This window comes from Denticeps clupeoides, chromosome 5 (genome assembly GCF_900700375.1).
Source record: "Denticeps clupeoides chromosome 5, fDenClu1.1, whole genome shotgun sequence".
Lineage (NCBI taxonomy): Eukaryota > Metazoa > Chordata > Actinopteri > Clupeiformes > Denticipitidae > Denticeps > Denticeps clupeoides.
In genome coordinates this window covers 34,106,331-34,129,251 of record NC_041711.1, presented here as the reverse complement: position 1 = coordinate 34,129,251, position 22,921 = coordinate 34,106,331, and the positions used below count along the sequence as shown (strand labels likewise).

General features: G+C 43.2%; 4 protein-coding genes across 12 annotated transcripts; 2 read left to right on the top strand and 2 right to left on the bottom strand.

The window, feature by feature from the left end:
- The first annotated feature begins 664 nt into the window (after window positions 1–664).
- Window positions 665–10,097, top strand: epn1a (epsin 1a). Of its 8 annotated transcripts, none has more exons than XM_028979167.1 (13): window positions 665–755; window positions 1,822–1,945; window positions 2,198–2,299; window positions 2,387–2,545; window positions 3,025–3,153; window positions 3,960–4,080; window positions 4,509–4,657; window positions 5,003–5,074; window positions 6,131–6,214; window positions 6,572–6,839; window positions 7,204–7,365; window positions 8,177–8,428; window positions 8,503–10,097. In XM_028979167.1, exons 3-13 carry the CDS (start codon window positions 2,231–2,233, stop codon window positions 8,994–8,996), a joined length of 1,959 nt encoding a protein of 652 aa, XP_028835000.1. In that variant the 5' UTR covers window positions 665–755; window positions 1,822–1,945; window positions 2,198–2,230; the 3' UTR covers window positions 8,997–10,097. The 8 variants fall into 8 exon arrangements, with proteins under 8 accessions (XP_028835000.1, XP_028835005.1, XP_028835001.1 ...); XM_028979172.1 differs by having other exon boundaries at window positions 681–1,065; window positions 2,481–2,545; XM_028979168.1 differs by having other exon boundaries at window positions 681–1,065; window positions 4,527–4,657.
- On the bottom strand, window positions 10,091–14,502 carry foxj2 (forkhead box J2). Its single transcript, XM_028979175.1, has 10 exons — window positions 14,089–14,502; window positions 13,589–13,916; window positions 13,316–13,390; window positions 13,064–13,144; window positions 12,356–12,445; window positions 12,089–12,266; window positions 11,848–11,967; window positions 11,393–11,494; window positions 10,984–11,298; window positions 10,091–10,899 (listed from the first exon to the last, which is right to left on the bottom strand). Exons 2-10 carry the CDS (start codon window positions 13,895–13,897, stop codon window positions 10,796–10,798), a joined length of 1,374 nt encoding a protein of 457 aa, XP_028835008.1. The 5' UTR covers window positions 13,898–13,916; window positions 14,089–14,502; the 3' UTR covers window positions 10,091–10,795.
- A 146-nt stretch (window positions 14,503–14,648) lies between these two features.
- On the bottom strand, window positions 14,649–17,003 carry isoc2 (isochorismatase domain containing 2). Of its 2 annotated transcripts, none has more exons than XM_028979178.1 (6): window positions 16,748–17,003; window positions 16,024–16,148; window positions 15,734–15,946; window positions 15,380–15,450; window positions 15,175–15,292; window positions 14,649–14,793 (listed from the first exon to the last, which is right to left on the bottom strand). In XM_028979178.1, exons 2-6 carry the CDS (start codon window positions 16,093–16,095, stop codon window positions 14,728–14,730), a joined length of 540 nt encoding a protein of 179 aa, XP_028835011.1. In that variant the 5' UTR covers window positions 16,096–16,148; window positions 16,748–17,003; the 3' UTR covers window positions 14,649–14,727. The 2 variants fall into 2 exon arrangements, with proteins under 2 accessions (XP_028835011.1, XP_028835010.1); XM_028979177.1 differs by lacking the exon at window positions 16,748–17,003 and adding an exon at window positions 16,393–16,657.
- A 448-nt stretch (window positions 17,004–17,451) lies between these two features.
- LOC114789788 (germ cell-specific gene 1-like protein) lies at window positions 17,452–22,644 on the top strand. The gene is made up of 9 exons (XM_028979176.1): window positions 17,452–17,530; window positions 18,301–18,363; window positions 19,362–19,441; window positions 20,004–20,804; window positions 21,265–21,447; window positions 21,525–21,572; window positions 21,656–21,808; window positions 21,892–22,003; window positions 22,080–22,644. Exons 4-9 carry the CDS (start codon window positions 20,609–20,611, stop codon window positions 22,456–22,458), a joined length of 1,071 nt encoding a protein of 356 aa, XP_028835009.1. The 5' UTR covers window positions 17,452–17,530; window positions 18,301–18,363; window positions 19,362–19,441; window positions 20,004–20,608; the 3' UTR covers window positions 22,459–22,644.
- Window positions 22,645–22,921: the final 277 nt, after the last annotated feature.

The window sequence follows — 22,921 nt, the reverse complement described above, 5'->3', positions numbered from 1 at the left end:
GACAGGTTGTAAAGTTGTAAAGACCTGGGGCAGTGGTGGCCTAGCGGTTAAGGAAGCGGCCCCGTAATCAGAAGGTTGCCAAGGTGCCACTGAGGTGCCACTGAGCAAAGCACTGTCCCCACACACTGCTCACACAGGGTGATGGGTTAAATGCAGAGGACAAATTTCACTGTGTGCACCGTGTGCTGTGCTGCTGTGTATCACATGTGACAATCACTTCACTTTATTATAAGTGGTGTGAGCTCAACCACCCACAGCTAAACATCACTGTGCACTTTAGGAACCCCTGTCACCATCAGAGAGGCTGATGTGGAGGAAGTTGAGGACTACCGGTACCTGGGAGTACATATAGACAGTAGACTGGACTAGTCCTAAAATACCAACATGGTACTTTCATGGCTGCCCACTGAGACCTGACTTTTGTTGTGTGCATAACTCCACATGTGTGCATTCATACTTTTGATGTCTTCAGTGAGAATCTACCAATGTAAATGGTCATGAAAATCAAGAAAACACATTGAATGAGAAGGTGTGTCGACCTTCTGGACACACCTGGCCTGTACTGTATATATAAATATAAATGTTTTTCTCTTTGATGTCATGGGGGCCTAGAAAAATTCTGACCCATTCATAAATATTCATAACACGCGTGTGCAGGGGGCGCGGCCCTTCCGGTGGGAGAGACCGGAAGCGGAAGCTCCGCCATCTCCTCGTACCGTTTGAGCTACTCCAGGGTCAGTGTAGTCATAAATTAGGTAAATATAATATTACGTTGGCTTTAGGTTTTATGTGTGACCGTAACATGTTTCAAGCATGACGCGCTTTTGACGTTTGGTGTATACGCACCGAAAGCGTTGTCACGTGACGGGCCATTAAAACACTTGTTATTTTGGAGCCACTTGAGCGGCTAACTTAGCTAGCAGGCAGGCAGGCAGGCACTTCCTTCACACTCGCAGCTATCTGCCTCGGCTGGCCTCGCGTCTGCCTTTGATTCGAGGCGGGAGTGCCGAGAGCTTGTATGCCGTCTTTCGTTCGCGCGGGTCACAGCGGAAGGCGACCGCATCGGTAAGTACCCCGCCGAACGCTGGGACTTTTCAGGATGTTGCCCGCTGTACCGCCTGTTCGTGTTTACGCCCCGTGAGTTCACCAGACCCGCTCCGCGTCCCAGGTGAACGTTGTCGCCATTTAGGGGACGTTTAGCCTCTAGCTGCTAGCTGGGCGGGGGTCTGGCTGGGGAAGGCGTGTAGCTGGCTGATAGCGGGTGGCGTGGCTGTCATTTCGCCTGTTATCAGCAGGTCAACGCCTCGATCTACCATTTCCCTTTGTACGCACTCGGTGGCTCTAGGGAACGTGGCTGGTAAAGGACTAAAGATTAGTTGGTTTCATAATTTTTCATATTTAATACGAATCTTATTACTTTAGTTATTTTGATTTGAATGCATCTACTGGTAGCTGAAGGGAAACTATTGACTTCGCATTACAAACGATTGCTTTGTCCTTCATTCTTATGTAATCACCTCGCATGCATTACACTCCTTACTTTACAACTCATTATTCCTATTTAACATGGTCTTTGTTACATCAGTTTTTTATATAAAGACACGTCATACGGATCCCATGAAACAGAACAGAACATTTTTTTACAGCCTTTTGAGATCAAGGCTCTATGATAGGTTTACATTTACGTTTAAGGCATTTGGCAGATACAACGTGCTTTCAAGTTACCATCAATGAAGTGATCAGTTCTGGATAGGTCGAGTTGCTCTCTCTCGCTCTCTCTCTCTCAATATATGTGTGCGCTGTTTTTCTCTCTTGTTTCAGATTTTACACTTTTTTTGTCCAAAACCTCTGCTTTTGGGACCCAATGTCGCCGTGTGGAGGCACAGAGAAGTGGACAGGCTAAGAGAGAGAGCCCAGTGACTCGGAGAGAGACGAACACACCCAGGTCCTCACCTTTCCCATTCAGGGTTGGGTTGCATTAAAATGGCCTTTATTGGTTAATGTGTTCTTAATCCCTTGTTGTTCTTAGCTTTTATAATTATGCGCATTCATCTGAGTAACTTTGACGCATGCATTTTCTTCCGACGTACTTTCAGAGTGTGTATTTGTAGCAGTCATGCTCTTGGTTGATATTTAGTGTAGGTGACCCTTGTCCCTGTTTGTATTAGGGTTTTATTGATCTTTTACACACTTGTAGATTTCAGAGGAACTAGATAGCTAGCCTGTTGCCATGTCGACCTCATCGCTACGACGGCAAGTGAAAAACATTGTGCACAACTACTCAGAAGCAGAGATAAAGGTATACTTGTCTTCTCGATGTACTTATCACTATTTTATGTCAATGTAATTAATGTTTTTAACCTGCACAAAACCGTCTATGCTGCAGGTTAGAGAAGCGACCTCCAATGACCCCTGGGGTCCCTCCAGTTCCCTCATGTCTGAAATTGCTGACCTGACATATAATGTGGTGGCCTTCTCAGAAATCATGAGCATGGTGTGGAAACGACTGAATGATCATGGCAAGAACTGGAGACATGTCTACAAGGTGATCATTGCACTCATGGTTTTTCTCATTTTTTTATGGGGAGCTTGAACATGATTAGGTTATCCATCAGTTTTTATCTGTAACCTTGGTCATCCATACAATGAAGACAATTTGATTTTCAGCCTGTTCTGTCATTATGGCAACAGACTGTATACAGTACACATCTTCTGTACTTGTTCAAGTAGCCAGTATTCATACTAAGAAGGTCCCATCAGAGGGCCTTTAGACTTCTTGGATGAATGTCTTTATGAGGGAAGGACCATCTGCTTAAGGTAACAGAAGCCTGTTTCTCCCCTTATGCCAACTCTTTAATGAAAAACCATATTCATGAGCATCGTATGGTCAGGCTATACTTTGTTCACTTATGTTTTGCAGTAGATAGGTACAAACTCTGCTGTTGTGTACTGTTTTTTATGTTCTGAACTAGCTGATTTCATGTTTTAGGTTTTTCCTTAAGTGGCATTCATGTACTCTTTCAGGCCATGACTCTAATGGAGTATCTGATAAAGACGGGCTCTGAGCGGGTGGCCCAGCAGTGCAGGGAAAACATCTATGCTGTTCAGACCCTGAAGGACTTCCAATACATAGACAGAGATGGCAAAGACCAGGTGTGCTGCTGTCTGTGTGTTCATTTACATGATCAAATTTTATTAGGATTTTTTTTACGCATTTCCTATTTTCTTCCCAGGAGCTTTACTGTATGAGAACAATTATGGGCTTCTATTAATGGATGTCATTAACAGTTTCATTAAATTCAGAAGTCATATACTTTGTTTATTGTTTTCACGAAATCAGAGGTTTGCCTGACAAATAAGACAAATTGATCAGTTTTTCCAATGTCATTCATACAGCATAAAACAGAACCATACAGGCATTTTTATTGGTGTTTGCTATAGGTTGAGATGATAAGCATGTACACATGGCTGAGATTTTGGAGTTATTACAGAAAGACACTCTCGTGTATCTGATCATTTTTTTTGTATAGTTTGAGCACTCTAGTACAGAAACAGGAAGTTCAGAGGACTTCCCCCTCAGCAAATACATACATGACACACTCGCACGAAAGACACTATTGTAGGCAACAATTACCTATATATTTGTCTTTGGTTCATGGGTTAATCTCAGCTCTCAGCCTTTCAGATACATGCTTAATAACTGCACATGTACTATTCCACCAGGGTGTTATTGTATGGGCCGGTCTGTGTCTGACCTGGCTCAAGCATTCAAAGGTGCTAAAAATAAACTTTAGAGACTTTTCTTCTGCAGAACAAAAGACAGCCAAGGCTATATGAATCCATTTCACTTGTAACCCTAACTAGTACACTCATTAATGTTTGTTAGACATTAAGTCTAAATTGAGCTGTCTTAGTTCATTCACTGGCCTTCCATTTTCTAAATATGTAAATGCTTTCAGGGAGTGAATGTACGAGAAAAGGCCAAGCAGCTGGTAACACTACTGAAGGATGAAGAGAGGCTCAGAGAAGAAAGGATCCATGCCCTGAAGACCAAAGAAAAGATGGCACAGACCAGCAGTGGTGAGTGTTTGATCTTGAGTAGGGTTCCGAGGGAAGTAGAGGTGATCTAATGTGGACCTGTTTTCAGCTTCTCTGGAATTACTTGCTATATTACTTGTATATTTCTAATTTGATGTTTTGTTTGTTGATTCCATATCTTCTTGCAGTTTTGAAACAATCTGGTTCATATTTCATGCATTTAAAGCAGTCAGTCAGATCTTTGCAATAAAATGGTTGCTACAGCCCACAAACTAATTTAGCTTATTGTTCCAATGAAATTACACTGACTCTATGAAACAGACAGATAATACAACCTGGTATGTGTAGTGGTCAGATTGCAGAACATGTTTTATTATTTTTCAGTGATTAAGAAGAGATTCCACGACATGACCGAGTGTATGAGGTGCACTGAACAGATGAATGATGTCTCATGAATATCATTGTCTCAGCCTCTTCTGCCCCTTCAGCTCCAGGTCTAGGAGGAAGCGTGTCTCTACACCAAGGAGGAGACCCTGAGCAGGCGTGGCCACAGAGCTCTGGGGAGGAGGACCTTCAGCTACAGCTGGCTCTGGCTATGAGCAAAGAGGAGGCGGAGCAGGTAAACCAGACAGTCATGACCCAGGGCCTTTGCAGGTAAACCACCACCATATCAGATGGGTTCATTAGTGCTTTTGTGTCAGATACATATCTAGCTTCTATCTAATGCTCCTTTACTGGAAACTGGCCATTCTGTGTGGGGAAACCTGTTCGAAATGAAAACACCTCCACATAGATATGGCTCAGTCTTCACTGTGCATTTATTAGGACACAATTAAGTCTCCAAAAAGCACAAAGAGCATCTCGCTGGGCTTCCTTTGGTGCTGAGGGTTTACTTAAGGTAGCAGGTGAAGTCCATACACTGTCCACCATTACTCACATCTCCTCCCTGACTCCTCACCCCCAGACTAATTCCAGCCCGCTGGAGGAGGCAGAGCTCCAGTATGCACTCACTGTCAGCAAGGAGATACATGAAAAGGTCAGGGTTCAAAGACCACCCAGGGCAGAATCGTTTCCACTTTCATTTTATGTGTCCTGTAGTGGAAGGTCTTTGCCACAATCAAATAAAATGTTATTGCTGATTATGGTTGTGATTTTGTCATTGGTTTGTATTTGGACTACTGTCAGAGGAGCAGAATATATGTAATTCTCAGAAAAAGAAATATAAATGAACGGTGCCATTCTGAGATCCTCATTCTTTGCAGCTGTCCAAACTCACTGCCTTTGACAGATTAAGTGGTCAGCCACAAGTGAATAAATCTCAAATATGGATATACAGAACAGGCCAAAAGTCTGGACACCTTCTTGTTCAACGTGTTTTCTTTATTTTCATGACCATTTACGTTGGTAGATTCTCACTGAAGGCATCAAAACTATGAATGAACACATGTGGAGTTCTGTACTTAACAAAAAAGGGGCTTCAAGAGGTCGTCACCTGAAATGCTTCTCCAACAGTCTTGAAGGAGTTCCCAGAGGTCTTTAGCACTTGTTGGTCCAGCTCACCCCAAACCATCTGGACTGGGTTCAGGTCCGGTGACTGTGGAGGTCAGGTCTCCACTTTTTGTTAAGTACATAACTCCACATGTGTTCATAGTTTTGATGCCTTCAGTGAGAATCTACCAACGTAAATGTTCATGAAGATAAAGAAAACACCTTGAATGAGAAGGTGTCCAATATTTTGGCCTGTACTGTACACTACACCTGCATGGACAAATCAACCTTTAATTGTGTGTAAGGACAGATGAGTAATTTGATCTGCCTTTTATAAAAATGCAGCCAGACCGGAATCTTTGAAAATCTCAGAATATCCTTCACTCTTCCTTCTTGACTAAAAGCATGCATTTCTATATCAGAGCTGCCTTTGTCACTAAGAAATAATTTATCTTGGGGGAGGGGAAAAAAAAAGAAAAAACACTAAATGTCCAGGCTGAGAAGACATGGGGTCAGTAAACTCCATTTCCCATCAGCCACCCATTTTCTACTAGCTGTAATTATGTTTGGGTTAATGTCCACGTCCCCATTTGGTGATTGGCAGGAGGAGCGCCTGCGCAGGGGAGACGACCTGAGACTGCAGATGGCCATCGAGGAGAGTAAGAGGGAGAAGGCCAAGCCAGAGGAGGTGTGTGTGGTGTGTGTATGGGCTGTGGGTGGATGAATGTTTGAGTGGCTTAGTAAAGCCAAGTGTGTATGTGTGTATGTATGGCCGCTTGTGTTCTCACAAAATGAAGAGGCCTAACTCGCCAAGCTGTGTGTGCACCTGCCTCTCACTCTCCAAGAGTTACCTGCTCTGTCTGTGTCTCTCTCCTTGCGTGGGTTCTAAAGCGTGTGTATGTGTGTGTGAGAGAGTAGAGTAGGGGCGTGAAAGAGAGTTACTGTACACGTTCTGGCTCATCGCCTCCCTTGCTTTTGTGCTATAAGCTCAGTTTAGTATCTCCTTTGGCCTGTGTGTGTTTTAACGGCTCCATCTCCACCTCAGAGCTCTCTCATGGAGCTCAGCGCAGCTGACCCCTGGGGAGCCACTGCTGCCCCTGCAAATATGGGCTCTGCTGGCCCTTCTCCACCTCCATCTACAGCTCCTGCTTCAGCTGCAGGGCCCTGGGGTCCAGCAGATCCATGGGGAGCCACCTCACCGACATCACCCCCCAATGCAGACCCCTGGGCTGGGGGCCCGCCTGCTGTAGCACCACCGCCAGATCCATGGGGAGACAACGCAAGAGTCAACTCGGACCCCTGGGGATCAGCAAGTGAGTCCATGTCATGATCTGAAGGTCTGACTCCCTTACACATACTTTATCTGTTGCAACTTGATTTTAAAGTAGTGATCTTAGTGAAATATTTGTATGTGTTAAAATACATTTACAATTTCAATTTATTCATGGCTTTGCATCTACATCATCATATTTCCCCCAAAATGCTTTTGTGAAAATGCTAATAGAGGATTTATTGGTAATGTGGACACAAGTATAATCGGTTTCCAAAAAACAGCCGTCTGTGCAGACCTCTCCTCTCCACCTCGGTCAGCCCTAATGGTCCTTAGCTCCTTTGTCTATTGTTTGTAAGGTGCCTTTCCTATGGGTTAACCCTCGCCCTTTACCCCTTACCCCTTAGCTGTGACCCCTCCCAGTGTGGACCCCTGGGCCACTTCAGTGACCCCTGCCCCATCCTCCTCTGGGGCAGGAGATCCCTGGGCTGCAGATGGGGTGGTTCCTGCTGCAGACTCTCTGACCTCTGACCCCTGGAGTGGCCCCACCAAACACATTAATGGCACAGGTACACGATCTCAGCTCAGAATTTCAGCCTCCGTTTCAGAAGCTTTTTCCTGCCCTCACGCTCTCATACTAGTAACTAGTAGTTTATTATATTTACCATTCAGATATTAATAGGGTGCAGTTTACTTTCACAAGTGCAGATCGGAAACTCACCAGTAAGCTAATGGGCTGTGACCACCAGGGCAGTGGTTGGCCTCGTGGTTAAGGAGACAGACCTGTAATTGGAAGGTTGCCCGAACCACAAAGGTACCACTGAGGCTCCCCCGGGTCCCTTTCATGGCTGCCCACTGCTCCCTGAGGGGATGGGTTAAATGCAGAGACCACATTTCGCTGTGTGCTGTGCTGTGGTGTCACATGCCAAGTAAGCACTGCGGAAGGCTGAAACCTGCACATGGCGGTTTATTGATGCTTGTTCTTCTGCTTGTAGCAGTTAATATTTTATTCACAAATGTAGGGAATCGTAGGATTACAGGGAATCTGAAGTAAAAAAGGGTAAAAATATTTGCTGAACAGATGAGCCCAAAATGTGCCATTCACTGGTAGTGGCACTGCAATCATATTTAAATTCATATGATTTATTTCTTCCTATGTTAAATTTTATGAGAATCCTCTTCCTCATTTCATGGATGTTTTTTTTATTGCTTTTTCGTTGTTTCTATTCTGTCCATCGTCCCCACATGCTGCTCCCCTGTCATGGCTGCCCACTGCTCACCAAGGGTGATGGTTAAAAGCAGAGGACACATTTCATTGCGTCACAGTGTGCTGTGTGCTGCAGTGTTTCACAATGACAATCACTTCACTTTCACTTTCAGAAGAACCTGTGAGAAGGAGCTCCACAGTAACTAGTGGTGAAGGAGGCGGAGGCAGTACAGGGTCACCTGTGCCATTTGACCTTTCATCTTTAGGCTCGTCCCTGCCAGTGAGGAAAACACCGGAGTCATTCCTGGGGCCAAATGCTGCACTGGTGGACCTGGACTCTCTGGTGTCATCCAAGCCTAAACTTAAACAGCCTCCACCCTCCCTCTCCAGTTCTTCAGCAAACAACCCCTTCCTACAGACCACAGGTCAGCGAAGAGATTGGCTATTGAAACAGGATTTTATTTTTGAGAGTCATGTTTTCCTTCTCCGTCTCCTTCAGGCTCATCTCCGGCACCAGGGATGGCAGTTACCCCGGGAAGTACCATCTCCAGCAGGGGGGTGTCGCCAACTCCTCCATCTTCCTCCAACCCCTTTGGCACAACCACAATGACCTCCATCTCCCCACAGCCCTCCTCACTTGGTCTGAGCCAGATGCGCACTAGTCCTGTTCCACCCAACCCCATGCTAGGCCACATGCCACCCCCAACACTGGGAATGGTTCAGCCTGGTATGGGCATGCCAGGAATGGGAGTCCCAATGGCCACCCCCGGCATGGGCATCGGAATGGTACAGTCCAGCCCAATGGGTATGCCCTTTGCTGGGATGTCTCCTATGGCACCCCCTGGAAATGCCCTTCTCATGGGGCCAGGAGTACCTACCCAGCCACAGTTGATTTTGGGTGGGCCGACAGGAATTGGCGGAGTAATGGGTGCTGGTGGATCGGTAGGTGGGGGTGGTTCCACTGGAGCCAGCACCAATCCATTTCTTCTCTGAAAGGAATCACCACTCCCACCCACGACCTCCATTCAACACCCTGCCCCAATCACAAACGATTTATATGTGAAAAAAACAATCTGTGTAATTCTCAATATTGGAAAAAAAAATCAAAAATGTGTTATTTTTCTTTCACAAAAAGCATTTCAGTTTTTCCCTCTAGTTCAGTTCAGAGTGTCTCTGAACAGGAGGACGCTTATTTATTTCAAATCATAATCCTTTGAATTTCTTTCAGGTCTATTATTTAAGTATTTTTGACCCGTGAGTGGTGGTGGGAGGGGGAAGGAGTAGAGGTGCAGAAGCTGCTACTGTCGTGTGATGATATTTGTGTATCAAAAAAATGAAATAAAAGGAGGACCCAGAGAAAGTTTGGCAGTGGGATAGACCTTTTGAGTATAGCCACTAAAACAGCCCTCTCAACAGTTCTTCCTCTAATGTGGAGTGCAAGACTGGGTCATATACTGGGAAAGAGCGTGTGAAGGACTGAATGCACACAGACATGACAACTGAAAAACGTTCTTTGCAGCATTTCAGACACATCCTTCAATAGCTGTATTTTAAATTCTAATTTAATGTGTAACGTAATTTATTTTTAACCTTTTTCCAGGGAAAAGGTAAAACAAGGAAAATCGATGAGCTTTGCCTTCAAACAATGAACCGTTTCTATATGAAAATCAAGGATTTGATTTTAGCAATTCATGAATTGGGGAAAAATGGAAATTTAGTGTGTGTGAGTGGACATGATTGTGTATGTATGTGTGCGCAGGTGCATGTGGATATATATGTTGATTTCCATTCTCACTTCCTCACTACAGTAAAAAAAATATTTTGTTTTAATGAATCACCTTTTTCAGTGCTTTGTGATTTTGGGGGTTGAAGGTATTAAAGGGTCATATTTTATTTTCAAATTAAAATTTTTATTTGAATTTGTATTTTTGTTTTGCTTACAAATCTCACAATTTCACACAGGACACCCTGTAGTCCAGTCTCTTGAGCATGTCCGGTCCATGCGCTTCATAAGAGAAGAGAATTAATATGCTTGTATATAAAATCAAATCATTATTTGAATGAATTAAATAAAAAATGGTCTGGAAGACATTACCCATGCTCTTATTTTTAATTATTTTGAATGTTTTTGGAATATAAATATATTTATTTGAAAAAATATATATATTGGGTGAGGCTAAATTGTGTGGTGTTGAACATTTCACAATAAAGAAAAAAAAGAAATAAAAAAGAACTGACAATCTGTTTGTTTTGTGCATGCTTTCTCTCTACATGCACAATACAGACATCTAAATTTGAACTTTTGCCAGGGTAACGCACCAATCAAGTACAGTGACCCAATTTTGAAATCAAATTTGATTGGTTTCTGTATTTTTGGGTCCCTTTTTACATTTTATCTAATAAAAAAAAGGAAACATCAATGCAGTCATTGATGTTGAAAGATGTATTTTTATTCATGTAAATAAGTACGCTGGTGTTGACCTCATTCGTATATTTCCCAAAACACAACCATAAGACATAACTGCATGCACAGGATCAGGAAAGTATATAAAAACATAAACTAAAGTTCAATTTCAGTCCAACTGTGCTCCACCGCAGCTCTGTAACGTGGTTGGTGTGAACACCCTGTGCCTAGAGGTCTGTAGTGTTGTGAAATGTTAAGAAACAAAACTGAAGGACTAAAGCTTATAGTTAGAATATTTGAATTGAATCCTAAATGGCAGCTTGGATTTAAGTAACACAAAAACCTGATATTGTGGCAGGTAAATAAAAAAGAAGAAGAGCGTGTGCATTCAAACAATCAATGAATCCCAGTCGAAGTCATCCTGGATCTCCTCGCTGTTGCTGTGTTTCATTGGCGGTCGGCCGCCTGGGGTCACAGGCTGGGGCTGGAAAGCTGTGGGGTAGACAGAGAAATAGAAGCGTCACATGTTGATCAGCAGTGGCCTTTAGACGCTGTCGTGTCAGTGCGCTTGTTCACCCGTATCTGGCAACCGCTGGTTGGTGGCCGGATGGGGCAGCTGCTGTCTCGGCACTGCTTTGTTTTGGTGCTGGGAGTTCGTGTCCTTCCTGATGCTCGGACCTCCTGTTCCACTAGCAGAGGGGTAGGCCAGTGGGAAAGGGTGTGTCATATTGTGTAGAGTGGGCTGGGTGGGTGGGGCAGGGACTGGGCTAGCAGAAGTTATGAGCCCCTTTTGGGTGAAGAAGCGGTTCAGCGAGTCGCACAGTGAAGTGAAGATGGCGGGGTCCAGCGCCCAATCACAGAGCTCCGCCTGTCGCATGCTCTCCAAAAGATCTGAAAAAAACAGGAAAGAAAGTGGAATGATCCAACCAGGTACAGTTCACCTCAACTTTTCCTTATCGAGACAGAGACAGCAAAACATACTGACCAGGATGACTTGTGAGGTCAATGCTGGACCAGTCCAGACTATTGGCAATCCTGAAGCTCTCTTTCAGGGAATCTGTGTTACTGAACCAGTCTACAGGAAGAACTGTGGCAGGAAATCCATGCACAATAGGTGATACGATTATTTTATGACTACTGCTGCATTCTTTATAATTTACTTATTCTATACTATAGTCACTACATATAAAATGTAACAACTTATATTGATTATATTGATTGAAATCCAAATTTCAAATCTCCCAAGTTGTAGCATTATTATTGCCACTTGATAGCAATCCAAAAAGACAGATGACAGAAATGTCCAACTGCTGAAAAGTATTTTCATTTGAACGGTCGGTAACCGTGGTTGGGGCTAAAAGGTGGGACATTTTCATTTTTCTGATGACAAACGAGACTTTGAGATTCAGTAGCATGAGTAGAAAGCGGTATTATTCTCACCGTTGTTGTGCGTGACCCTGTCTGGTTCAGGGTTCGGGTTTGGTTGGGGGGAGAGCGGTGAGAGAGTTGGAGTGTGCAGCGGAGCACTGTCATTATTCATGCCAAAAACGGGTACATCCGCTACACGCAGGAAATAAAGAGACAGAGAGAGCACAAAGTGAAAAGCAGAAGAGGGAACTCTTCATACTTTCATTACATGTGTGTCGGACGTTTATCCGGTGACACTTTTCAGCCTTCTTACACTGGGGTGCCACTCGCTCTCTCACTGTCTTGCACAGGGACTGGAAGGAGGCGTACAGGTCGGGCAGATTCAAGTCCGAAAATGAAAAGTGGAGTAGATGATCGGTGGAGGGGTTTGAGGGAGGCGGAGGAGGAGGAGGAAGAGGAGCCACAAGTGATGGCAGGGGAGGTGGACATTGCTGTGGCAATAAGACAAAAAGAGTATTTAATAGAGGAACAGATAAAAAAAATCAGAACAATTCACAATGTGATACGGAAACATCTGAACCTTAGTCGGTGGAGGGAAGAACATCATACTATTCTGGAGGGGTTGAGGTGGGGTCTTCTTTTCATTAACCTCCGGTCTCTGAGGTGGAAACTGTGTTAAAGGAGAGGGACACCTTTGCTAAGATTGCTGTCAATTATAATGTTCTTGCTAAATAAATTAGGTTGGGACACCCCTCCAAATCATTCAGCCATTCAGATTATTTTAAGAACAGAGCATCATAGAATGTGATAAAATCCCGATGCCCCTTTACTGGTGGAGACATGATCTCCTGAGCGTTTTTCTGTCTGGGATTGGTTCTCTGACGGGCAGTCAATGCTTCAGCATACCAAGACATTTTGGACTATTTCTCACTCCCAACATTGTGGGAATCATTATGGATGGTAGTAGCCTAGTGGGGTACCAGAAGACCCGGGTTCAAATCCCACTTACTACCATCATGTCCCTGAGCAAGACAGTTAACCCTAAGTTGCTCTGGGGGGGACTGTCCCTGTAACTACTGATTGTAAGTTTGGAGTGGAGGAAACTGACTGGCCTGCACAGAGCCCTGCCCTCAACCTGATAGAACACCTTTTGGATGAATTAGAGTGGAAAAATCCCTAAACCTCGTGGATGCCCATGTTGGTACCATTGCTGATGAAACCTTAATCCTGAATCTACATGAGAATCTACATGGTCAGTATGAATGAATGAAAAAAAAATGGTTCTCACATCATCTTCTGCTGGATATGAATGTTTAATCCCTCTAGGTTCTGGAGGATCAGGTGGACCATCCATTGTCCAGTAAGAACCCTTGACATGGAAAAAACTTGAAAAACTGAAAGTTGTATATATATACACACATATATATATATATTATGTTTATTTAACAATTAGTTCGTGTTTCAAATGTAAAATATTAAAGTCATTTCATGAAACAGTTTGTGGACATGTTTGCATGTGTGGTTGAAGCAAACGTGTCACCTTTCCTGGGTCATTCTGTGGTCGAGGGACTTTCCGGAAGCACTTGTTCAGTGAAAGATTGTGTCTAATTGAATTCTATACAAAAAACATATTTCAGTGTAAATTATGTCATCCACAAATACGCACAAAATACATACAGTAATAAAGATTCAACTTTTTTTTCTGGTGCTGCTTCTATGAAAACCACTAGACATTAATATTTTTACGGGGGACACAATAACTGCTCTTAACATTTCAAGGAAATAATTCAGTAAGTCGACACGTGTTCTGTACCTTCCATCCTCTCCCTGCCCGGCTGTAGTAAGGGAAGCTGTCGCTAATCCAGGTGTAGATGTCATTCAAGCTCAGCTTCCGCTCAGGAGCTGCTCGTATCGCCATGGCAATGAGCGCGGCGTAGCTGTGAGGGGGTTTGCCTTTGGAGTTGGAGGGAGATGAGGATGAGGGGACGGGTGGAGGAATGTCCATGTCCCTCACCCTCTCCTTCTTCCTTTCTGTTCTCTCTTTCCCAGACCGCAGTGTGCCCATGCCCAGCTGGGGCAGCCAGTCTATGCTGGTCAGACTGGAGTCCAGCTCTGAAGTCATTCTGATGCTAGTGTCTTCACTGGGGGGGGAAATGGGGATTTGGTTTAGAAACCAGCGCAATGAAAGATTGCTGTGGCAGTGCTGTTTTCATGAAAAAGTTTATGTTCTTCCAGACTAGGAGAGTTATAGTGAAGTTTTTGCATCAGAATGATTGTCCCCTTGTGTGGAAGAAGATATAGAGAGTAACTTACCTTTTCCTTGTCAGCAGGCCCCAGGCCTCACAGTGTGAATTTTTAATGCTGTCATCAGATGTACAGGACAGTAGAAGCCGAGTCAAGTGTTTATCTTGCCTCACTTCTCGCTCTTTTTTACATGTTTCTGAGTCACTAGATCTTCACGAGGCTTCTCATCTTACCCTTGTTCATTTTTGTGGAAGGCAAATAGAAGGGATCGGTGAACTTCCTTTTTCTCTCTCGCGCTTTCTCTTCCCCTCTTTTTCTCGTTCATGAGCGTCACTTGCTCCTCCCACTGCATGACCTCAGTTTATCCCTCTTTTTCCTCCTCCCAGTCTCATGTAGCACTTCCTGTTTAAAGCTGGAATGTACATTCATGAGCTCTGGAGTTAAAGCAGAGAAAGAAAACAATATTTCTCCTGTCTTCTTTATTTGACTCTTTGATGAATATTTGCTTTGACATGAACATTTAGCCTTTCAGCCACATATTGTAGTGACAAAATAATGAAGTTCAATATGGATTTGAATGAAGATGTGTGTGCAGACCAAACACGTAATTACAGAAATCACAAATCAGGAACCAATGACACACATTTATTGTAATATTGTACAGAATCTATTTCTCTGTGTGAAGAAGGCAGCTTCAACTCTGCTCCATCAGAGTGAGCTGAAGAATGCCAGGAGACCAGTATCAGGAGAGGGGTGGGCCAGCAGCTTCTGGATCTGAGTGGAGAAGTGAAGAGATGTGCTTTATCTGAATTAGGTTTCCTGCTTAAGTTGACAACACACCGACTGCAATGTCATATAAAAAAAAAACCTTTCATTTAATACATACTAACTCTTCCTTTATACACATTTTTGGTGTAGTTCCTGGAACTAGTACACAGTATGTCAAATGGAAAACGCTGAAGCTCAAACAATTACCCACTGTGTTTCACCAGCACTTTATTATTTGATACTTCAGCACACAGAAACTTCAGCACACGGAACAAAGCAATCATGTTATTTTAATTTGAGCTTCACCTGTCATTGTCTATATTTTAGACAAGGGCTAAGACCTTTTTTAAGGATATACATTTCCAGTATCTGGATAGTCTGGTGTACCTCTTTGAAATTAGGGTGCTTGGCGTCTTGTACCAGCTGCAACATAATCCCCTCAGTGGTGGTGAGGAATGCACCACTCTGCTTCAGTCGGGACAGAGCAAACAAGCGGTCTGTCTGACTGACAGAAAAAGAGGAACAGATACAGCGACTTGCATTGTCGTGTTAAATTAAGAGTTCAACCTTAAATACACACACTCAGGAGTACCTTCGAGAAGAGACAGCATCTGCCACAATGTGGACTTCCATGCCTCTCTCCAGGAGATCAAAGGTTGTGCACTATAAATGGTCAAATCAACAAAACAGGATAAGGCATTTCTCATGTTTTTTATGCACTTTCAAGTGTGCATTTTTGCATTCTCATATGCAATCATAACATGCATGTGTTAAATCATGGCTAGACTTTCATAAGACCAAAACCAGCTGATCAGATACCTGCAGAATGCATTCATATGGGTGACCAATAAAAACACAAATGCAATAACCAAAAATCTCAAAAGCACAGACAGTGAGTTGTCTGCACAGGTGACTCCCAGTTACATAGTAACACAACACTTATTACCGCAATGCAAGCCTGAGTCTCAATCCCACACAAAATGGCTTTCTTCGGCTCCCCAAGACTCTTGAGTTCCTCCTTGACCCCTTCAGTCAGCATGGAGAATGTGGTTTTTGCATGAGCCTTCAGGTCTGATGCTCCCAATTCTGGCACCGTGGGTCCCAATCCCTTGGGATACTGCTCCGTCACAATAGGGGGGATGCCCAAAATCCGACACGCCTGTGGAACTGACTGAATCAGCACAAAGCACGTGTTTCTGTTTTCGGGTAGTTATCACAGCTGAAAGTGCTGCTCACCTCTAACACTCTGGCTGCGTTGCTTACAACATTGCCGAACTGGAAAATAGTGGGACGGAATTTCTCCTGCATGTCACACAGAAGCAGCACTGTGCCCTTGGTGGACAGCCTTCCAATACTGGCCACTGCAAAAAAGTAAATATATTTAAAGGCATGTGCATCTAAAAACACAAACTTACATGCAAAATAGCAATGCTGGACTGAGCATTCTGGTTTTTAATAACTGCGTGTTTCGGCAAAACAAACGTGCGTTTAGAGACATTTAGCTGCTTTTGAATATGACTAATGACTGTTTCGTCACATTACAAATATTAATATTTAATATTATTTTGTCTATACATTGATTTTAAATCACGCACTGCAACTTACTTTTGCCGGAGCAAAATCAATGTTGACCCACTGTGCGACAGACCAAAATCCACTTTCTTGTGTTCCACTTTCGCCTTAACTCCTCTGTAACTGAGGCAGTATTGGACTGATTACAAGCAAACGTCTTCGAGGTGATTCAGACAAATGATCTACGTGTTTTACATGTTACACGAACAAACGTCAACAATACGCCTTACGGTGTTTTAAATATTTCTCAGGGCAACTAGTCTACCACAAGCTGCCCACTCACCTTAACCCAGGGCTAGCAGGCGGGCACGGGGTGGCGCTCAGCGAATCACAATTGAGAATAAATATGATTGACAAGATAGGTAGCCAATGAAAATATATTAAATACCGATCACGTGGTTTAAGCGCCTCCCCTCCGTGCAGCAGTGAAAAAAGCAGGGCGCTGAAGTCGCGCTGTGGAAGATGTCAGAAAATGCCGAGTCCCCAACAGAACAGCAGAAAGATGAGACGTCCTCGCAGCCGTGTCAGTCGGAAGACTCTGGAGCGTCAGAGGAAAAGAAAAAAAGTACATTTTATACGGCTGTGTTTACTAATAGTACAGGCCAATGCGTTGTGCGCTGTTTAACCTATTACTTCCGCAAATCGACTTGATCGACATTTCACTGGGCAAATAGAATACGAGTTCTCTGTGCATTAACCAATAGACGTGTTACAAAAAATGGAGGTGGGACCAGTGTGTGCGGAGTAGAAAAACATTTATCACGAAAAATGAAATGTTGAAAATAACATATGAAGTTGAACTTACTTTGGAAATGTATTTGTGTAGTGCTGTCCTTTACTGCTGCAAAAATGGGCAACCTCGACTTGCTGTATTACATTAGCTGGAATGTTTGGGTTTAGGATCTTTGAAAAGGGAATACAGTAACGTTGGCCATTTCTCTGATTAGGCTGTAATAATGATTCCATTAGCAGAATTCCCAATAACACGGTGTGTCCAGACCAGATCCAAAAACGTCAAACTCTTTGTTTTTCAGTTGACATTCTCCTCAAAGCTGTCGGCGACACTCCCATCATGAAGACCAAGAAGTGGGCGGTGGAGCGAGGGAGGACCGTCCAGTCTCTGTCCCAGTTCATCTCGCGCTTCCTGAAGCTGGAGCCCAGCGAGCAGCTGGTGAGAACTCGCCCTCTCACTGTTCATTTTTTATTTACGTCTCATCTAAGAGGGACGTGACCAGGATGGGTTTGGGAAAGGGGTAGTGAGACACGCGAAGGCTAATAAACTCTACAAAAGTCCTATTCTTCACAGTGAAAAGCACCCAGCATGAGACATTCACAATACAGAGGCTTATTAGGGGACAACAACCAACAAACCAGCACACAGACAACAAATCTTACACACAGAGTGACCCAAGAAAACTAATTTAAGATTTTATAGTGAAGTGATTGTCATTGTGATACACAGCACATTAAAACAAAATGTGTCCTCTGCTTTTAACCATCACCCTTGGCGAGCAGTGGGCAGCCATGACAGGCGTGTGGGGACGGCGCTCTGCTCAGTGGCACCTCTGATGGCAACCTTCTGATTACGGGTCCATTTCCTTACCCGCTTGACCACCTCTGCCCCGACTACACAACTACACTACCAAAACCTCAGGGCGAGATCTCTAGCAGACCTCCTGAGCCTAAAAGGAGACCCATTCGCTGAGGGAGCAGTGGGCAGCCATGAAAGGTGCCTGGGGAGCAGTGTGTGGGGACGGGGTACCTTGCTGAAGGGGACCTCACTGGCACTTTGACACGTTCAGCATTCGAACAACCTTTTGATTACTGGTCCCCTTCCGTACCTGCCAGGCCACCACTTCCCCTTCAGTCATGGTACTCAAAGAGAAAACCCTAAAATGTTGCTCTACACGTTTATGTATGCTGTCTTTTTTTTTTCCCCAGTTTATTTACGTCAATCAGTCTTTTGCACCGTCACCTGATCAAGAAGTGGGTGTTCTTTTTGAGGTGAGTGGCTTCCTTCAGGTTTTGTTAATGGAATCAGTGGCACTGAAGGTGATTTTAATCTCAGAACAATTAATAAATAAATGAATTAATAAAATAACATGAGTAACATGTAGTCTTGACCACAGTATCATTTTGGTGTGTGAAAATATTTTATTTTAATAATAATAATAGTAATTAAAACTTTCATTTAATTACAAGCCATTTATTCTTAATTCCACCATTCATTGTGAAATGGTGTGAAAGTAGCATAAAGTTTCATTAAAATTAAAACAGGAATGTTTATTACATTTCTTCCATATCTTCTGTCTTTTCAGTGTTTTGGCAGTGATGGAAAACTGGTGCTACATTACTGTAAATCCCAGGCCTGGGGATGATATTTTATCTCGTTTTATATTTCTGTAAAAAAAAAAGAGAAAAAAAAAACCATTCACACTTTTTTTTCACTTTGTGTCTGATGTAATTCTGCAATGATGTCTTATTTCTGTACATAATAAATGTAAATAAATGTCAGTGACAACATTGTTCTGTCTCTCTGTCCTATATCCCATGCTTCCTATTTAGCATTTTTTAATACTGAATGGAGAAATAATTTGAGGGCACGTAATCTCAAAAGCACAAAATACCCTCAGCATTTTACCACATCTGGAGGACATGGTGGGATTACTTAAGCTCTTGTTGATGTAATTTTTTTGCAAGATGCAGTCCTGCCTTGTAATTACAACACGTGCAGGTGTCAGAAAAAGAGAGATCAATATAAAATGATGCAGGACTGACAGAATGTCCACTAACAGATGGACTTGTAAGGATTACATAAAATCTGGAAGGGCAACAGCTCACAAGGAGGATGGACGAGGGAGTGCCAGGGAGAGGATCGCTGGAGGATTAGACCAAAAAAGACATGAAATAAGAGTTCAAGCATTCAAACAGCAAAAGTTGGAGAGAAAGAAGGTGAAGGTCAACTATCGGTGCAGCTTTTTAATTTTTTTTTTTGTCGTCAGAGAGCCAGAGGACAAATAAAGATCTGTGAAGATGCTGGTTTGTGATAAAGAGCAAAGAAATCTGATGATTTGCACTTAAGGTACATCAATGATTTTTTATTATTATTATATTTTTTGGTTGATTGATTGGAAGAATTAGCTGCAAGTTTTAGGCATTATGATTGTTGTATTGTTGATAATACATATTTCTTCATTTAAGTTTATGTAAATTCTGCTATATTTTCACAGAATCAGTTTTGTCATTTCTTTTTTTTTATTAATTTGCAAACCTTTTGCATTGTACAGTAAAATGTATTTACTGTATTTATAGCTGATGTACGATTTTAGGTGAGGCCAGTTAAAAAATGTTAACCAAGATTCAAGAGTGATTTCTTATGTACAGTGGTATACACAGTATACAGTGCATACAGTGGAATGCTAAAAGAAAGAAATAAAAATGGACATCCACAAAATCCTTTTCAAAGGATTTGACTATAAAAAAATGTAAAACTTTCTGTAAACTGAATGAAGATTTAGGGCTAGAGGCAATTTTAAAATTGGTTTGTGGTTAAATTCAATGGACTGCAAGGAATTTTTGATACTGTCCTGCTTGCTTGGCATAATCCTGCATTTAATTAATGTAGTATTCACATTATTTTTCAGGCTGGCTGGACAACATTTAAATGATGAACGAAGTACCTAGCTGCCATCTCCTGTCATTCAGGCTGCTCCCCCACACCCATCTAAAACAGATTTATATAGATTACTAGTAAAGTGTGACTTAGATTGGAGATTAATCATTCGTGGCACCATGTAATCCCTTGATATATTTTACTCGAGCTTCTTATTCTGTTTTAATTCTATCAGTTTAAAATGTGATGAAAGATGATGATCGGAAAAGGCTTGTCTGTACAGAAAAAAGGATAAAAAGTGATTCAAGGTCACAACTTCTGCCAATTTAACCTGACAAAAATACATTTGACTTAACTAGCAAAATTAACAGAGCGTAAGCTATAAATTCATAATTCAAATGTAAGCAGGTCATCTGCTTTGCATGGGATCACTGTAATAGGATAAAGCAGGCAGAAGTCCTGTCCGGCATATGTCTTCTGTGCCCAGATTCCTCTCCTGGTCTGACCCTGTCCAAAGATAAATCCCGCTTTGTTCATTTCTTCCATCCGTCTGCCATATCTGTCTTTGTTCCAATTTCTTTCTAAAACACACACTCTCATACGTTCACATTCTCAGTCCTTGTCCCCTCGGTGACCATGTTCGAACACATGTCCCGTCGCTCTCGCTCGCTGCTCTCCATCACGTTGACCTCTCTGGCGCTGGCTCTCTCCGTTCTGGCCTTTTGTACCTCCTACTGGTGCGAAGGGACCCACAAGGTGGTCAAGCCCCTCTGCCTGTCCCCAGTCAAGATGAAGAACTGTGGTCAGAACAACAGTGAACCCTACACCACCGGTAAAATGAATACAGACCTTTCACAGACACAATCAATAATTCTGAAATTGAAATATGGGTCTAAAAAGACCTCTGGTCTCCTATTTTCACCTGCAATGGTGGCTTCTGTGAGCCTAACATCTACCACCTGCCCATGTTACTTCTGCTTTCACATGTAATATCTGTTTAGTTTCTGTTCAGCACCATAAAGGTATTAAAAAGTACTTAGTATCATAACAGGATTGCATGTAATGCTGATCATTACAAGGATTTAGCATTTTAGTAAGATCTTTTCATCCTGAGGGGCAGGTTGTGGTGGCACTCATAGCCCTGAAACAGTTTAATCCCTCCAGTCTCTTGGATTTGTCACAGATCGTGTTGTTTTCCTCAGTCCTCAAAGTCCACCTGGTACAATTCATCTCCTATTATCTTTTCCATATTGGAATTAGTTTAGAAATTGTATATTTTATTTGTCTTCCAGAAAGTCCCACTCCTAGTCCATTCAATCGAACCCTCTCTCCAAAAAGGCGGGAGGAACTGGCTAAAATTCGACAGAGGCAACTGGCCAATGCTGTGCACTACATATGGGAGACGGGCGAGGACAAGTACATGTTCCGCTACTTCCATACAGGCTTCTGGGAGTCCTGTGAAAAACACGCCGATGGTATGTTGAGGGTGAGCGCTCGTCCCCAATATTTCCATTTCATCTTGTAAAGCGGCATTTCGATTTTCCCGTTGCAGGTGAGAAATGTCGGAGTTTCTTTGGACTGACACCAGGAGAAACACACGGTAAACGCATCGATAAGACGAAGGCGTGCTCACTTGCTATTAGCTATTAGCATCATGGGCGTGATCTCTTGTGCTTTCTAAAGGGGTGCTCTGGCTGTCTGTGATATCCGAAATCATGTACATCACCCTTCTGGGCATGGGCTTTCTTCTGATGTGGCTGGACATGATGTGCTCCCACAAAGAGATGCATGCACTCAAGATCAATGCCTTTGCTGCCATTTGCACAGTGCTGTCTGGTAAGCAGAAACCAAGTTGGGAAGAATCCATTCTTCTCATGAAGATGCATGTCACATTAATGTCTTTGTATGTAAATGATCAGGGCTGATGGGGATGGTGGCTCATATGATGTATACCACAGTCTTCCAGATGACTGTCATTGTGGGGCCTAAAGATTGGAGACCCCAGACGTGGGACTATGGCTGGTCATTTGCGTAGGTTCTATTAAAAAAATGCTCTTCTAAATTTGAGACCATGATATAAACTAAGCATTTCTCTCTGTATATCTAGCCTTGCATGGGTGTCCTTCAGCTGTTGCATGGGCGCAGCTGTCCTCACATTGAACTCGTACACCAAAACCATTATTGAGCTCAAGCACAGACAACGGCTACGCTTGGAGGAGGCCCGGGCTGCCAGCCACGCCCCATCATACGATGAGGTGGTCCCTGGGGGTGGGCTTTACACTGTGAGTGGCCTCCTGCAGTGCCAGGAAGCGATGATGGACACATTGTGGACCACGGATGGGAGCGTGGGAGTGGTTCAGGACGGAGAAGTGCCCCCCCTGGTGCTGGTTGGGGGATGTGGGCCAGATGAATGTGAGGACTGTGAAAGAGAGATTGATGAAATGGAGAAGGCAATGGACCAAGAGAGAGTAGACTCACCCTGTTAAAAAGTCTCTTTGAACTGACCATGTTAGCCAGTTATATTTTTTAATTAAACCTTCATTGAACTGGATTCCCGAAAGTGATGAACATTTCTCCAGAGCACCTGAATATTTTTCACCCTAACAGCAGTTATTGCCCCCCACAATTTCCCTAAACCCTCACTGTTTTAATGTGATTGGGATAATTAAAATAAAGGCGCATGAACTGCTTTTGAGTGATGGTGTGTTCTGTAGGTTTTAAATAAATTACATGGGTACAAAGGTCTTTGGTTCACCACCGTATGTGTTGGGCACTGAAATCTGCCCTCCTCTATCTAGTTTTGAGCCCTTGACACAAGTTGACATTGCTTTATTTGGAGCTGACTTCTCACCGCCTACCCTGTTTACCCTGTCTACATTTTATTCCTCTCTGGAGGTCGGCTCTTGCAGTGGCCCCTGGTGCTTCCTTCCCTCCTTTCTGACCTTTTTC